The 16,634-nt window shown below is 33.5% G+C and overlaps 3 protein-coding genes across 4 annotated transcripts; 2 read left to right on the forward strand and 1 right to left on the reverse strand.

The window, feature by feature from the left end:
* Positions 1-1,104: 1,104 nt before the first annotated feature.
* On the forward strand, positions 1,105-4,107 carry LOC101219574 (putative pre-16S rRNA nuclease). Of its 2 annotated transcripts, none has more exons than XM_004143863.2 (7): positions 1,105-1,420; positions 1,525-1,582; positions 2,362-2,430; positions 2,506-2,601; positions 2,856-2,945; positions 3,096-3,168; positions 3,801-4,107. In XM_004143863.2, exons 1-6 carry the CDS (start codon positions 1,272-1,274, stop codon positions 3,141-3,143), a joined length of 510 nt encoding a protein of 169 aa, XP_004143911.1. In that variant the 5' UTR covers positions 1,105-1,271; the 3' UTR covers positions 3,144-3,168; positions 3,801-4,107. The 2 variants fall into 2 exon arrangements, with proteins under 2 accessions (XP_004143911.1, XP_011654757.1); XM_011656455.2 differs by having other exon boundaries at positions 3,826-4,107.
* A 3,343-nt stretch (positions 4,108-7,450) lies between these two features.
* LOC101219973 (AT-hook motif nuclear-localized protein 5) lies at positions 7,451-13,802 on the forward strand. The gene is made up of 5 exons (XM_004143864.3): positions 7,451-8,639; positions 9,017-9,084; positions 9,456-9,587; positions 12,689-12,847; positions 13,052-13,802. The coding sequence occupies exons 1-5, from the start codon at positions 8,192-8,194 to the stop codon at positions 13,274-13,276; spliced, it is 1,032 nt and encodes a 343-aa protein (XP_004143912.1). The 5' UTR covers positions 7,451-8,191; the 3' UTR covers positions 13,277-13,802.
* LOC101220211 (probable glutathione peroxidase 8) lies at positions 13,721-16,524 on the reverse strand. The gene is made up of 6 exons (XM_004143865.3): positions 16,287-16,524; positions 15,652-15,728; positions 15,200-15,261; positions 14,344-14,462; positions 14,081-14,248; positions 13,721-14,003 (listed from the first exon to the last, which is right to left on the reverse strand). The coding sequence occupies exons 1-6, from the start codon at positions 16,338-16,340 to the stop codon at positions 13,971-13,973; spliced, it is 513 nt and encodes a 170-aa protein (XP_004143913.1). The 5' UTR covers positions 16,341-16,524; the 3' UTR covers positions 13,721-13,970.
* Positions 16,525-16,634: the final 110 nt, after the last annotated feature.

Below are 16,634 nucleotides of genomic sequence, written 5' to 3' on the forward strand. Positions count from 1 at the left end.
GTGAGGATTGAGGGGTTGAATTTGAAATGGTAAGTGGTAACCATATTCACAAGTGATTTAGTGAGCAAAAGTGTAATAGAAAGTTCGAACATTTGAATATTGTGATACTCATAAAATATGCATAATAATAAAAACAATATATTATTTAAAATAAATTTTATCACAAAAGTAAGATAAATTGTGATACCTAAATTTAAACTTAGAGTATGATAGATCGAAAAATTGAGTCGATTAATCAAATTTGACTGAACTAAAGTCTATGGTTCGAAGATAAGGATCATTTTGATCGATGTTGTTTTGGAAAAAAAATCCAAACCAACAACTTCTTTTAGAAAATTCAAAGGCATAAACGACCTTAAATCGAGTGACTGGGAGTTTGTATAGTATGTTAGAAATATTCAAATAGCTTTTTAAGAAAAATATCAATTTGTAGCTATGAACTTTGGAATTGTATAAATTTAAACTTTAAACTGATAATTGTATCAATTTAAGTCCTTAATTTTGAAATCGTATTAATTTAAATGCTAAACTAACATGTGTTCAATTTAAACCTTAAAATTTCATAAATGTAAACTCGGAGCTTTCACACATGTATCAATTAAATCTTCAACTTTTATAAGGGTGACCAAGTAAAAAATAATTGAGGGTTTAAATTGATACGTTTGCAAAAGTTTAGAACTTAAATAAATGCAATTATTAGTTTGAGGTTTAGATGAATATAATTCTAAAGTCTAAGCTTAAATTAATATAACTATTAACTCAAAGTTTAAATTGATAGAAACCGTTTGTAATAAATAAAAATTATAATAGATAGCAATTTTAAGAATAATAATTAAATATATAATACTATTTAAAAGAAATTATAAATTTAGCTTAAGTTTATACATAGATAATCAATATTTGCCATATAGTTTAGTGAAGACTGTGGACAGTTTTTTCTATATTTATAATGGGTTAAAAACTCAATTATTTTAAATCTAAATTTATTCGTAAGTATCTTACCAGATTTGGGCCTAGGTGACATTTGGGGTTGATTATGGGCCTAATGAGTTCAGCGGTTTTGTAAGGGACCTATCATTGCCAAACTCAAATAAAAAATTGATTTATTCGAGCAATTAATCGCATCGAGGGCTCGGAAGGATTCGGGCTTGATGGAGTCTTGACTCACATTCGATTGCGAATGAGTCTGAATGTGCATAACCGATTGTACGTTTTGATCCTCAAAGGCGCGAAGCTGATAATGGTTTGTATGAATTAAATAGCAATACGAGATGAAGTATGTGAGGCCGTTGATGCTTTTTCGTGATTTGACGAAGAGAGATGCACTTGAACATGGCCGTTTGCTTGGTTTAGATGTTGGTGACAAGTATGTTGGTTTAGCCGTGTCTGACCCAGATAATAAAATCGCTTGCCCTCTCAGGTATTTTGTTCATGATGGGATTTTGTGTGAGGGATTGGGAGTAATGGGGCTGAAGCTGAAGTTAACCAAACTTGACCAGTGTTAGTTGTTGTCGATTGTTGCAGTGTTTTGTTACGGAAGAAGACCACAATGGATTTGATGGCTCAGGATTTTCAGAAAATGGTGAGGCCTTTTACTTTGGTTCTTTTTACTTTGTCGTTCCTATTAAGATTTGTGGAATGTAATTTGATGCAATGCTGAGTGATAACAATGATTGAAGGTTGGTGCCACAAAATCTTGTCGGGAGAACTTTAATTTACTTGAGATATTATTTTCTCTTTCTTTTATCTTTTTCCGTCGTGTGAAGATTTGTTCAAGGTTATTTGATGCTATGCTGAATGATAAACGATGACTGGTTGTGCCACAAAAATCTATAGGGAGTATTTTTTTTAAAAAATCTATTTCCTAGGAAGATTTGTAGAACGATATTTGATGAAATGCTGAATGATAGACAATGATTGAAGGTTGAACAAAATTTTGCAGGGAGAACTTTAATTTTCTTGAGATTTTCTTCTCTCTTTATATCTATCTATCTATCTCTACACACACGCAATCTTTTTCCTTCCTATGAAGATTGGTAGAATGTTGTTTTATGCAATCCTAAATGATAAACAATGATTGAAGGGTGGTGCACACAAATTTTCAGGGAGAATTTTTTCGGTGAGTACCACTTTAGGTGTTGAAATGGGATTTATTAATGATGACACCAGGATTACTTTGTAGTTGCATAGCTTTAACTTTACCTTTTTCCTTACCTCATTTCCTGAGATGTGTTGTTGCGCAACGTATTTGCCTTTAAACTTCAATATATGATAGTGAATTGTTAATGTTGTTCTTTCTTGCAACATTCAGTCATCTCCATCCTGTTTGTATTTACAGTTGTTTCTGATTTGTGTATTCAGATCTCTGAATTTTCCCTGGCGGGGTTCATTGTTGGGTACCCTTTCGATAGACTACGGAACAACCCGGACGTGCGTTCTTTATCTCTTCAGAGACATCATTATTGACTCTTATCTGTACTTGACCTTATATTGTTCTGAGTACAGGCTATGCAAGTGAAGATCTTCATTGATGACCTTTGTAAAACTGGAAAACTTGAAGGCGTAAAGTATACTTTTTGGGATGAGTGCTTTACATCAAAGGTTATTGCATCTAGTTTAGCAAGCCCTTCCGGTTCGTCTTGTGACATGTGGCATGCCTTTCAATGTCTCGGTCCATGTCTCCGTTGAATTCACAAACTTGGTCAAATGAGTGTGATTATGTTTTGAATTGTCTTTCACCTGATAAAATTTTCTTTTACGTGGTGCTGACTTATGCATAGGCTACTGCTACATTGAATTTCATCAACAATGAATTTTATATTTGTGATTTACTGATTTCTTTTATCTATACACAGAATGTGGAACTACTGATAAAGCCATTAAACCTGCTCCCCGCTGTGTCAAAGACAATAATTGACAAATTTGCTGCTGTTGGAATACTTCAGGTAATTTAGAATTCTCTCTCTCTTTTGCTTAAACTTTCATCTTGATAAGGTTGGCAGCTGAAATGATTATCCAATTTTCTCAATGTAAGAATAATATCTTAAAATATCAATAGAAGCTTCAGTGTATTAACAATAAGGTGTGTATGTCAGGGTTACTTGGATTATTTTAACAGAAGACCGGAATTGGGCGAGACGTAGAGTAAGGTGGACTATATGGGATCAGGTACTTGTTTGTCAACGGAGTTGCTTTCTTTGCAAATTGAAATTTCAAAATTTTGAATTAAAAAATGTCCTTTTGTTCATAAATGTTTACCGTGACTAGAAAATTGGGTTTTCAAATTTAGTTTCTAATGTAAATTTTAGACCATTTAGAAACTAATTTCATATTTCATGGACTAGTCAGAAACTGCATTTGTACTGGATCCAACATGTCATTTTTGGATTTCTAAGGACTAAATAGAACTAAAAGTATTAGTTTTGAAATTCATATACCAAATAAAAATTAAGGGGTTGTTTGGACCCTCAACTTTGAGTGGGTGGAGTGGTGTATTATAATACACTCCATGTTTGGGTCTCGAATAACAATAGAGTGGTTCTTTTTAACTAACCTTAAAATAATTTACACTCTAAATATAAAGTATTATAAAGTATCGACTAATAACTAACTCAACGTTTCAAATGTTTTAAGTTTAAGTATCACCCATGAAGGTTTTATTTTATTACCTAGGTCGGTGATATTTGTGATTTCTAAAGGACAGTTTGTGTTAAACTTTGCCTTCAAATTTTAGGCTTCCTTGTATTGTTCCCACCCTTTGATAATAATTTGATACATTATACATTGATCATTATATGCAGACATTTGATTCTCCCTTCTTAGTAGGGGATGGAACAATTTATTTGAAGCTCTCAGTTCTTAAGTGGCGATGAATATGCATTGACAAATGACATCTTAAAAGGGTGAATCATCTGCTCTCAACCGACTAATCAGCTAATGGGGTTCGTTCTTCTTTATGTAGACTTTTTCTTGTGTGAATTCCATCAAGTGCTTGTTTCCATTTTTGTTTATTACTAAATTATTACTAATGACAACAACTGTTCAATATAGTTTGTCTATATTACAAATCAACCTCTTTTATTTTAAAAATGGCTTCGATTGTTTTTATGCTCGTGGGTGTGCTTATTCAATGATACGTTGGTGGCCATTTGAATGGATAATTGATTGATGACATATCTTATGTCAATTGAGTTTTGTTTATGTCTAAATATAAAGTGTGGCCCTTAATTGTTCTTGTTAATGGTAAAATGATAGACCGAAAAATTGAAGTGACCAATCGAACCAAAGGTGATTGGTAGGAGAAAAAAATTGTTGCTCGGCGTCTCGGAAAAAATCCAAATAAGATTTTGTATAAAATATTTTAAAGAATAAAACTGACTGATTGACTTTTGTTCCTCGACAGTCGAGCTCTGTTTGAACATTTACTAGATTGGTCAAGGTATGTTTGAACATTTGATCAACCCTAATGGATTTGGTGAAGATTTTGTTGGAAAATCAATTTCAAAGCTCTTGCCATTGACTGACTTTGGGTCGGTAAACTATCGAGGGCATATTGATTATTTATAGTTAATGAGTTACGTTGGTTCTATTTCACCAATTTAATAAAATAGTTAGTTACGTTAGTTCTATTTTACTAATTTAACTAATTTAATAAAGCATCATTTTTAAATATAACTAGATTATTTAAAATATTTACAAAATAATTAATATATTATAAAATTTTATTATGTTTTTTAAATATTTTCAACAATCTAATTTACACTAATTTTCTTAAATTATATGCCATTTAATTTTGTTTTTCTTGGTCATTGAATTTTGAAATTTATTCTAAGAAATACCTTGAATTTTGAGGTAAATTTTAACTAAGGTTATTAACAGAAAAAGAAGGTTTTTACTCTGAATTTTGAATTTTATTCTAAAAAGTATCTCTAAACTTTGAAGTAGGTTTCAATTATGTGTTTCTATACTTTGAAAAGTTACTTTTTTTTACTTTTGAATTTTGAAATTTGTTCCAAAAAAAACAATATCTTGAACTTTCAAATTGTTCCAAAAAAATCTTTTTCGTTGTAATAAATTATGAAAATGAAAACTTGCAAATATAGTACAATTAATCAAAATCTGTCTTTTATCAATCTCTATTGTAGATAAATTTTGAAATTTTGTTATAGTTTGTAAATATTGTTAACAGTTTTATCACTTAGAATAATTCTTCCGATGAAAATTCACTTGTATTTGTACATGTAGGAAAGAAGAAAATTCACTTGTATTTGTACATGTAGGAAAAACAGAAAGATGGAGACGATTTACAAAATACATTTAAAGTCTTGCTAAATGCACTAAAACTGTGTCAAATTCTATCCGGGAAAAAAAGGTGGCGTTGGTAAAAATAACAAAAAAATTGATAATAATAGGGTCCACGTCACTATATTTTCTAAATTGTAAAAGTAACAAATTTAAAGGCGGATAGCTCTTTGATAGACGTCTCATATGTCTAATTACTTGTTGTATAAACTGTTTTTTTTTTTCTAAATTTTGTTATCGTCTGATCCAAGTTTCTAAAAAAAAAAAAAAAACTCTCAAATAATTTATTTTAGAGTAATACTAATTTTCAAAATGGACACATCTTCATGCATCACAAATTATGGTTAAACAATTCAATAAGATGAACGAAACGCACTCCTATCTCACGTGCATCCACTTTTTTAAATATAAAAATGAAAATTCAAATATAAAAATTTAAAATAGGGAGACTCGATTGAAATATGTTGTAACGTATAATCGTAATTTATTTTTGTATTCATTGCAACCTCCATGAAATCCAATGTGGTATAAGGAGGAGGGAATATTGAAGGCTAAAACTATAATCACTTTCTTCTTTCCCTCCCTTTTTTTTGCCCAACCAAAGTCCAAACTTATTTTTCATGAGAATGGTCATACCAAAACCAAATGCAATGTAAAGCTAAACCATCAAAAGCATTTATTTATAACACTACAAGGTAAAATAGCCAAACAAGGTAACAAACTTGGCTCTTTTCTTTTCTTTTCTTTTAATGCAAAAGAATATTGAAAAACCAAGCTTGAACAATTAGGTTAGGTTAGGTTAAATTGTATCAATTTCGACTATGAATTATTAATTCAATTAAACTAAATACTAAATTTATACAAATGTTCAAGCAGATTAGATTCAGTTGTATCAATTTCGACTCTAAACTTTTTAGTCTCATTGAACTAAACCCTAGACTTATATAAGGGTTGAAAGTTCCATGCCTCGTTCATTTTATTTTGCTAATTTAACCAAAAGTGTTATAAAATTAATTTATTTAGCACAAAATTAACATTCGAATAAATTTGCTAGAATTTATTGATTTCAACCGAACAAAACTTATTACCCTAAAAAAACGTTATATATTGTATTTTGAACAAAGATATCTAAATAAAGCGTATAACGAAAGAATAAAACCTCTAACGTAAAAGTTGATAGTATGAACAGTATCTATGTATATGCTTGAATTATTTGCGCTTTGGTGTAATTTGAGAAAAGAAAAAAATATAAAGTTAAAAGTGATATAAGTTAACAAATTTAGTGTAAAATTGAATTTTTTCTAAAAAGAGAAAAAGAAAAGGAAAAAGGAAAAAGAAAAAAGAGAAAAGAAATAGAGACTGATAAGTACAACCAATGGATTTGGTAATTTGGTGGACCCAACAATGTCTCTCTCCCAATTCCCATTTACCCTTTCCTTCCTCTCTCTTTTTTGAACCCTACATTTCTACATTTCTTACACTCACTCCCTACCCCCAACATCACTATTTTCTAATTCTGTTCATTATTACCAAATAATATTCATCTTTTTAATCAAATTTATGTTTAATTTTAATCCTGAGGTTTTGAATAAATACAATGATAGTTTTTGTTGATTTTTAAAATTTATTTATCTATAACATTATTTATGATAAATTTGGCATCGTGTATTAAAATTATGGTCCACTTACTATTTTGGATTTTGTCTTTTTGAAAAGTTTATTTTAATCGTTGTATTTTTAACTTTAGTTCGATTTGGTCCTAAAATTTAAGAAAAGTGACCGTTTTGATCCAAAAATTGCAGTAAATTTTAATATTTTAAGATTACGAGAAGGAAAATAAACTTGGAAGTAAATTTAAGATTTTGTTTTATATAAGAAAACTAAAATTGAAGAACAAAAAGTGAAATGGACAAACTAAACTGATATTTTAACTTTAAGATTAGTAGAAAAGAGAGAGAGAGAAAAATAAATAATAAATAATAAATAAAGGAAAAAGAGGAAAAAAATTGATAAAGACAATGGCTTTACTCTCTCTCTCTCTCTCACTTCATACTTACACAGTTCACTCACACTTGTACTGTTGTACACATAGGCAATATTCAACTTTAATTCAAAAGCTCAAATTTTTCTATTCATTTTCCTCCCATTCCAGCCCTCCCCACCCCCCCTTCTTTGTCTTTTCTTTGTTTCCCTTTTCCTCTCTTCTTTTCCCACCCCCCCCTCCTGCATTTTTCTTGTCAAAACCCTAGATTTTGAATCTAGGGTTTGATTTTTCTTTCACACTCTTCTTCTTTTTCGTTCTCACCCTCCTTCAATCTCTACACTTTTTGCACCTATCTCTGATTTTCCTTCTAATTTCTCTGCATTTCTCACTTCACTGACATTTCTCAACACTGCTTTCTTTTGTTGGGGTGAAACCCATTTTTAGTTTCAGCTTCATTTTTTGGTTTTTCTTTATTTTTTTTTTCACTTTAAGTTGAAATTTAGTTCTGGGTTTTGCTTTTCTCCATCTCTTGTTAAACCCTTGCTAAACCCTTTATTTTGATTCTTTTGTTTGTGTTCTTTGGAAGAGGGATACTAGCGGCTTCGTTTTTTTTCCCCCCCCTCCCTTTCTGTTGCTTCTTTTCGTTTGGTAGTTTGAAAGTTTTGACATTTTTCTTCACATGTTCTCTTCAACTTCTAACGAGGACGTCGTGTAAAAACAAATTTTTATCAGAAAATGCCTGTTGGGTCTTGAAATTTTTTACTGGGAATCTACTCTGTTCTGTTATGGTTAGAGATTTGGGGTTTGAAGTTATCTGAAAACGCCAGTTTTGTAAAAAAGTTGTTTTTTGGTTGTTAAGAACCACACTAGACTTTGTTTAGTGAGTCTATTCTTGCAAGTAAATGAATGGATGGGAGGGAAGGCATGGCATTGTCTGGTGGCTCTGCTTCTTATTACATACATAGGGGAGGAGGGGTTGGTGGCTCTGGATCGGGGCTTCCTACGGCTGGATCACATGCCTCCCCTGTATTCCGGCCGATGGCTAACCAGGGTGTTTTGTCTCACTCAAATCTCAGAGGCAACTCAGTTGGATCAACGTATACTGTTGAGCCATCACATTCGAACTATCTTCGTGGGATGGGTATCAATGTCTCAGCTGGAGTGAACTCTAGTGAACCTGTAAAGAAGAAGAGAGGGAGACCCCGGAAATATGCCCCAGATGGGCAGGTCTCGTTGGGTTTGTCTCCCATGTCTGCTGGTTCTAAGCTCACTCCAGGTTCGAATTCGTCCACCCCCAGACGACGTCGGGGGCGGCCACCTGGTTCTGGGAGGAAACAACAATTAGCTCTCCTTGGTACTTTTTACTTTCTTGTTCTATTTGGTCTTTATGTTTGTGTTTGATCAACCTGTTGAGAATTTTATCTGTCACATCTTGACCTTTGTTTAAAATAAGTCCTCATGCGTTTTTGGTTCTTGGTTTTTAGTTTATTGGCTTGCCATAAAGTTTATTATTGTCTCTTAAACATGTTATCACGTGAGGAGAAAGATCATGGCCATGATTATTCACTTCAACACAGTTCCATGCTATGTGTTTGTGTTGTCTACAATGGGAAATTTAGTGACTGCATTTATTCTCCTATGTTGTCTTGTTATTTCCTTCTTTAATGTTGAGTTCATTTTATATGCACTCCTGTGTTTAAATTCTGGATATGGATGTTATCCCTTTCTCAGGTGATTGGATGAACAATTCGGCTGGACTAGCCTTTGCCCCACATGTTATTCACGTCGGAGCTGGAGAAGTATGCTACTCCTATGTGCTTTTAATTTTTTAAACAACCAATTTTAAGTGAAATATGAGTTCGGTGATAGCCTTTACTTGAACAGTTATTTTATACACATGATCTTGTGGATTAATCAATCTGGTTGGCAAGGCATAGTTTCATTGTACTTTTGAGTCCCTTGAAATATGGAGCCTTGAAGATGGCTGAAAATGGTTACTCTTCCATGTTAAAGTAAACCTTATTTTTGTTTTCTTGGTTTCTTGAGGTTGTGATATTTAAAGGAGGGAACACTACGAATGAAAGCTTGAGTTGCTTTCTCTCTTTCCCCCTCCTCCACTCTAGAAAAAGAAAGGAAACTAAAGTATTTGAACCTAAACCTTTGTTTTCAGGACATTGTAGCAAAAGTATTGTCATTCGCACAACAGAGGCCAAGGGCTGTTTGTGTCTTGTCTGGCAATGGCACTGTTTCTTCCGTAACACTACGTCAGCCTGCATCTACTGGCGTGAGCGTCACATATGAGGTTGAATAATTTTTTTAAAATTGAAATTGCATATTCTCTTCATGAAAAATCACACTTTGATTTCTCTGCCTCTCTGTTTGACAATATATGGTCCTTGAAATTTTTTATTAGAAGGTATGAATTTGAGAATACTTATTTTTTTTTGTACATAATATTTGCTTGTGACCTCACCAATACATTACCTTTGTGCTCAGTTGGCTTTTGAAAATGATCCCCAAAAAAGCCACTATAGTTTTGTGATGTATCTTCAATCTACCATGAACTTGATTCAACTTGTGTTTGAATAAGCTTTAACCACAGAAAGAATTTTTTGTGCCAAAATGAAATCCAATACTATCTAGGGTATTCTGTATCCTTCAAATCAATCTTCTTTCAAGTGTCCAAGTACGATACAAGTTCCTCAAAATTTTGATATTTTTGTCAGCTAACTTGCCTTCTCTTTCAAAATCTTAGTAGTTTTAGTTAGTTTTTTCTTAAAGGAAACATTTCATTGATAGAATGAAATAAGGGGCAAAGACCAAACACCCATAGGTGATTATAGAAAAAGATGCCAACGAGGGACAAGATAAGAAAAACTTGAGAGCTTAAAAGGGTGCTCACTTTTGCACCAGTACCATGCTGTAGAAATAATCAAATCAAGAAAAAGATCAAAACTAGAAAAATGGTTTTCAAGAGATGCTCATTTCGTTCTTCCCGAAGAAACCAAAAGAAAGCTTGAATAATTGCCAGCCAGAGGGTTTTCTTGCGTCCAGTAAATGGGTGACCAACATTAGGAGTTTTAGTTGGTTGATAACTTGTTTTATATACCAGTTCTCATTGCAAAAAGTCCCTGAAGAAAATCAGTCATTTGTTCTTTAACTGTGTGTATTCAAGTTCAGTGTGTCATTGATCTGAAAAAGCTTTGAAATGCTGTAGTCTATAGTTCAGTAGATGGTTTTCTGATCTTCCTATTAGAGTTTTCTTACAAAGAAAGCAAACATTCTTTGACTGTCTGTAAGTTTCCTCCCTATTGGTTCATTAGTTTCTCATAAAAAGATAAATTTGGACTAGATACCTTGAAGAATCTCTCTCAATTCTTCTGGATGATTGGATACCTCGAAGAATGTGAACCACATGCTCAATGCTAGCACTGAGCCAAAGCACTAACAATTGCTCTGGATAAAGTCAGTGGGTTTCATTCTTTAAAAAAATGGTTATCTTCAATATTTTGGCCTGCTAGGGCTTTAAGGAGAAAAGGGGCTCATATTGAGTGTTGTGAAGTAACAAGGTTGCAGAAGAGAAATTTACAGGCTCAGTATAATTTTCAACCTTTGGAGTAATGAGAACAAGCTCAAAGGAATTTTTTTTTTTTTGTTATACAAACCAATCAATATAGCTCATCAATTTTTAAAACTTGTTTTGGGGTCAATTTTGAAGTAACAATGCTTAGGGGGAGATGTTGGAGGATGTTTTGGTGGACCTTCCAGTGAGGAAAAAGGGCTGATTCCTGTGGCAGGTGTGCTTTTCCTTCTACATTATTTGGTTGGAGAGGAACAAAAAAAAAAAAAAAAAAATACAGTATTTGGTTCGAGTGGAATAACATAATCCTCGGGGGAGGTTTGGGAGTCGAGTAGGTTAGGTTTAGCACGTTTGTTTGGACTTCTATATCGAATTTATTTTGTTTCCATCATGTGGGCTAAATTCTTTTCGATTGGAGTCCCATATAGTTTGTGGGATCCTTTTGTTGGGCTAATTTTTTGTTTCATGGAAGAAAACATCTCAATCATTCACCTTAAAACATTTAGCTTTGCAAGGCTCATGCCCTTAGCAGCCCCATATTTAGCCAATTGTTTGTTATAGAGGTACACAATTGTGGATAACAAAGTGGCGGATTTCTAAGCCGAAATGGAGGGTTACTAAAAGTGGTGAGGCAACCTAATACTTTTGTGCATTTGTTGTTTTTCTTAATCTGCAAAGGAGGCAATATATTCTAGCAAGGCAGGGAGCCACATAGGATACGGTTTCTGTTATGTACTCCTTGACATTATCTAATTATCTTGGAGAAAAAGGCTGGCACTGTCAAGTGAGCTTAGGAATTATTCCTCCTTAACACAAACAATAGCATTCCTAACATTCTCCAAACTGAAAGCCATCTTTAACACCACTTCTTATCTTTAGCATAAAAAAATTGACCAATAGAGAACCTTCTTATCTCTAGCAGAAACTAATGGCCAATAGATATTTCCTAGGTAGAAAGGTGAGGACTAGAAGCATAGAAAAAATTGGAGGAAGAAAGAATGCTCCTCCTCTCATTGTCCTTATCAAAGAGATTGGTTACATTACACTCTTTTGTTTCTTCCTCTTAACATTCGTAATTTTATAGCCAACTTGAGTGTGTTAGCTGTCATGTACTCTGATTCCTTTCTCTTAAAGCCAGAAGTTCAAATTCCCAAATTATTTGTACTATAAAATATTCACAGTTCTATAGAAGTTGCAAAAATCTCCTTCACCTCACTCACCTTGGGCTCCATCTTTCATTAGACTCCATTTTGAGGGCTGATTCTGCCATTTTTGCTTCCCACCCTGGCTCTTATTTATCAACTCCCGAAGTACTTTGATCAAAGTCTCCATCCTAAAAAACTTGAGATCGTTGGAACTTTCAATTATTCATTACATCAAATTATTTCTCGAAAAAACCAACCTCTTAAGACTTTAAATGTTTCCCTGCCCATCTCCTTAAGTTGTGCTATAAGATCACAGCTAGATTTTCTCATGTTCACAAGCATAGGAGAATACAATTGGGTAGAATGATTGTCAGAAACAAGATGAGTGCTACAAGTACACAGCCACATTTTCTCATTACAATTAGGTAGAATGATTGTTAAAAACAAGATGAGTGTCCATAGTACATCGATTACTGCCAAATGTTATTATATATACGAAAGCACACAAAACTTACTTTGTGAACCCTAAATAAATTGAATTGGATTTGGATTCACTTTTAAATATGACTTCATAGAATAATGCAATAAAGCTGTTCACAGAACAATGGATATTTTCTGGTTAGATGAGATCATGCCATATTACTTTTCATTGTTATAAAATATGTTTGAATATTGCAGGGTCATTTCCAGATATTGTGCTTATCTGGTTCTTACTTGGTCGCTGAAGATGGCGGTCCTCGAAGTAGGACGGGTGGTATTAGTGTTTCCCTTGCCAGTCCTGATGGTCATGTTATTGGTGGCGGTGTTGCTGTTCTTACGGCAGCTGGCCCTGTTCAGGTACAATCTTATTGAATTACGAAGGCAATATGGCCTTGTAGGCAAACTGAATTATACGTTACTATAGTTTAGCTTGATAAGAGTTTACACCGGTTGAATTCAAATGATGGAGAATACTCGAATGTTTACTTCTTTCCATTGTTTTGATAGATGAGAAGACCTCTTCAGAAATTATCTTTAGTTATCAAACTTGTTCTCTTGCAGGTAGTTGTATGTAGTTTTGTTTATGGTCCAAAGATAAAAAACAAGCAGGTGGCTGGTCCGAAAAGCAATGATGGTTCTGGACATGAGCACCACGATAATTTGGTTTCGCCCACGAGTGCCCCATCTACTCAAACCTACAATCCATCTTCAATGGGTGTTTGGCCCGGTTCCCGTTCGGTCGATGTGAGAAACCCTCGTACTGGAATTGACTTGACGCGAGGATGATGAATATGTTGCAACAGACACATGTTGATTTTGTACATATGTGTTGTTGTAAATGAAACAAAACCTTGTGAGAACTGTACCTTTTACAGAGTCGACTACTTTCGCAGCGGTTAACAGATTGATGCTAACATATGTTATGTAGCAAGAGACCTCATTTCAAGTTTCTCAAGTCAATGTTGAATTTATTGGACAGAGTTTTTGGTATTTTGGAGGGTAAGATTGTTGGGCAGCTGTAGCAGGAGGAAGATGCATGTTTGTCTAAGCAGGAATTTTCCATCTAATGAAAATATATATTAGGGATTCATAGGACATTATGTTGTGTTCTAAGATGTAATTTTAAGTCGTATATCAGAGTATCTCATTTCAATTTCCTTTTCAAGGGCTTCTGCTTGAGATGAAAAGGATTATATGGTGGTGTTGGTTAGAAACAGAACTGGAATGGAATAGGAATTAGAATTTTGTTCAAAAGACTTGTACTTTGATCCATTCAATATGTTTATGTGGAATTCTATAGATTTCAGATCAATCATATATGATCTTCAATAATATTCATGAATCTTGGAATTACATCATTCCAACCATACACTGTTAAGTTCTTAACTCAAAATTCAACAATGTTGTAACCAACCATCAAAAGCCCATTGCAAATTCATGTTGAGACTGATCATCATCGAGCACTTGGACGTTCCATTGCTCATGAGATACCTAATAGCTTCTTGATATCATGCTGCAGCAAAATCAAGTGGTTTAAATTATGAGCATGCTCTTGTTTGATAAAAACAGTAAAAGGGGAGGCTGGTTTACCTCTATGCTGAGAGGTGGCGTTGTTGGGTAATAACGATCAACCACATTCCCATTCTTATCAATGAGAAATTTGGCAAAATTCCACTGTATATCGTCCCCAAATATCCCCCATTTACCCAGTTTTAGGAATTTGTAGAGTGGAGCAGAATTGTTTCCATTTACTTCAATCTTGTAGAGAGAAAATAAGAGGTTTTTAATGGTTTAAAGTAAAATGAAGCATACTTTGGGAGATGCACACACAAACACAATAACATTAGACTTGCCTTGTCAAAAATTGGAAATTCTGATTTGAAACGACTGCAGACAAAATCTTTGATCTCATCGTTACTTCCTGGTTCCTCGTCACCAAACTGATTACATGGAAATGCCAGAACCTCCAAACCTGCAGTAACTTCAATGAAAGAGAGTTAAAAAACTAGAAGCCATCATTCTTGTTAAGAATTGTTTACTCCACATGAAGCAAATGGTCAAACATGCTAATGCTAGACACCAGGTAGTAAAAATAACTCCTATGGCAAGAGAGTTCTAAGAAGTATCTCATAAGGGGCGAAAAGCTTTAAGAAGCTGTTGATTTGTCAATGTTTTACAGCTTAAGAAAACATAAACATAGACACTCATGTCTAAGTTTGCTCATGCGTCTGTATATATTTCACCCTCAAAATACTCATAAGAACCTGACACAGGTTTATTGTGCCAAGTGTTCAGCTCGTGACCAATACGAGACACTCATTCAATTTGTTCAACTAAAATTAACAAGTGTTGGAGTATTAAGCACAGATACGTTATCCAATACCCGAACTCTCTAGCTTCCTTCTCCGTTAGACAACAAAAAGAAAGAAGAAAAAAAGTAGAAGAACAGGATTCTACACAGTGGCGAATCTAGAAAATTTATTAAAACAAGCATAGTTACCACTAAACTGCCTACAAATAATAAACATCAATTAGTTTTGTTTATACATGTTACATAAAGACAATAAAGTTGAGGGAAGCCCCTTTGGGCCTATACTAAATCCGTCGGTGATTCTACAGAGAATTCTTCAATTAAAGGAAGAAAACCATTAAGAATATATTAAATAAGCGATTCATATGATTTTCAACAAGAGAGTGATAAAAGTTAACCGTGTTCTTTGTATTTCTCGTATAGTTGGTTCAACTCCACATAGTTTGAATTTGTCATCCCACTGTTGCAAGGCATAAAAATAATGTCAAAAACAGTCAAAACGATCAGTGAAGTGCGGCAAACAATGGGAGCAACGGAGTTTCAGTCATTCACATTAACTTTAAACTATGCTAGTGCATGTTTAAGGGATGTTCACTTTTTTCATTTCCAAAATCATTTAGAAGCAAAACTTTATCACTAAAAAAATTTAATATTTAATTTTACACTTTTAAATGCATTTTTCATACCATCAAATTGGTTTTCAATAATTAAAAATGACTTTAACAGCGATTTCTAGTGATTTTAACTCATAGAATTACTATTTGTAGAGCCCAATGAAAGAACAACAGAACTGTTGCAAATTAAAGATCATATGGGTGCAAACATTGAAAGCGAAAGAAAAAGAATGTACCATCTGGAAGCAACGTTAACAATGAGTAAGACTTTCCCCTTGAATATACTAAGATTGATATCATTTCCCATAGCATCCTGCACATGAAAGGAGAGACCCAACGCAAACGCAAACGCCATATGAATTTGAATCGATACCAGAAAGTAGTCCTAAAATTCATCCTAAGATCAACAACAGTAAATCTTTTCCTACTAATAAAGCACAAAGGCCTAAGAAGCAGTAAAGCTTTTCTAGAATTACCAGCAAACTGAAACAAATCAAAACGACAATTAACCCCCCCCCCCCCCCCCCCCCCCCCCCCCCAAAAAAAAAAAAAAAGAAACCTTTCATTCATATAGAAGAGAAATTCACAAATTCAGCCCTGGTCTTCACCACAATTCCCACACAATCCCCTGGACTCTTCGATAATCAAATAACACATCAAAACTAAAATCAAATAAGTCCCTAAAACACACTTGTTTAGAATGGTTTCAGCCACAGACAAGTTCCGAGAATCGTTAATTTGAATAATCCATGAGTTCATATGAAATACAATGAAGTTTTGTCGAAACAATCGAACTATAAGCAGAGAGAGAGAGAGAGGGAAAATGTGACGGAACAGACAAAAAATGAAGAATTAAAGAACGAGAACAAACTTTGACGGTGAAGTCGTAAATGGATTCCGGGTGATTTGAAGCTTGAGTAGCCATTGTAAGATCAACCGAGCTGAAGTTCAATCAAATGTAATCAAATAGCAATTACAAAAGAGTGAACTCCCAAGAGCTAAGATTGTAATTTTAACGACTAATGATATAATTGGACCGTTGACCTAAAATCTCATTTCATCACAATATTTTGAGTCATTTAATCTCTTTTCTTTATTATAAATTTCTATTACTATGGTTTTCATATTTTTCAACTAAATCAATTTCTTTTAGTTTTAAAACTTTGTTTTCATCTTTTTATATAACACTATTGAAAAAACAAATAACAAGACAAATGAA

The sequence above is a fragment of the Cucumis sativus genome, chromosome 5 (assembly GCF_000004075.3).
Source record: "Cucumis sativus cultivar 9930 chromosome 5, Cucumber_9930_V3, whole genome shotgun sequence".
Taxonomy (NCBI): domain Eukaryota; kingdom Viridiplantae; phylum Streptophyta; class Magnoliopsida; order Cucurbitales; family Cucurbitaceae; genus Cucumis; species Cucumis sativus.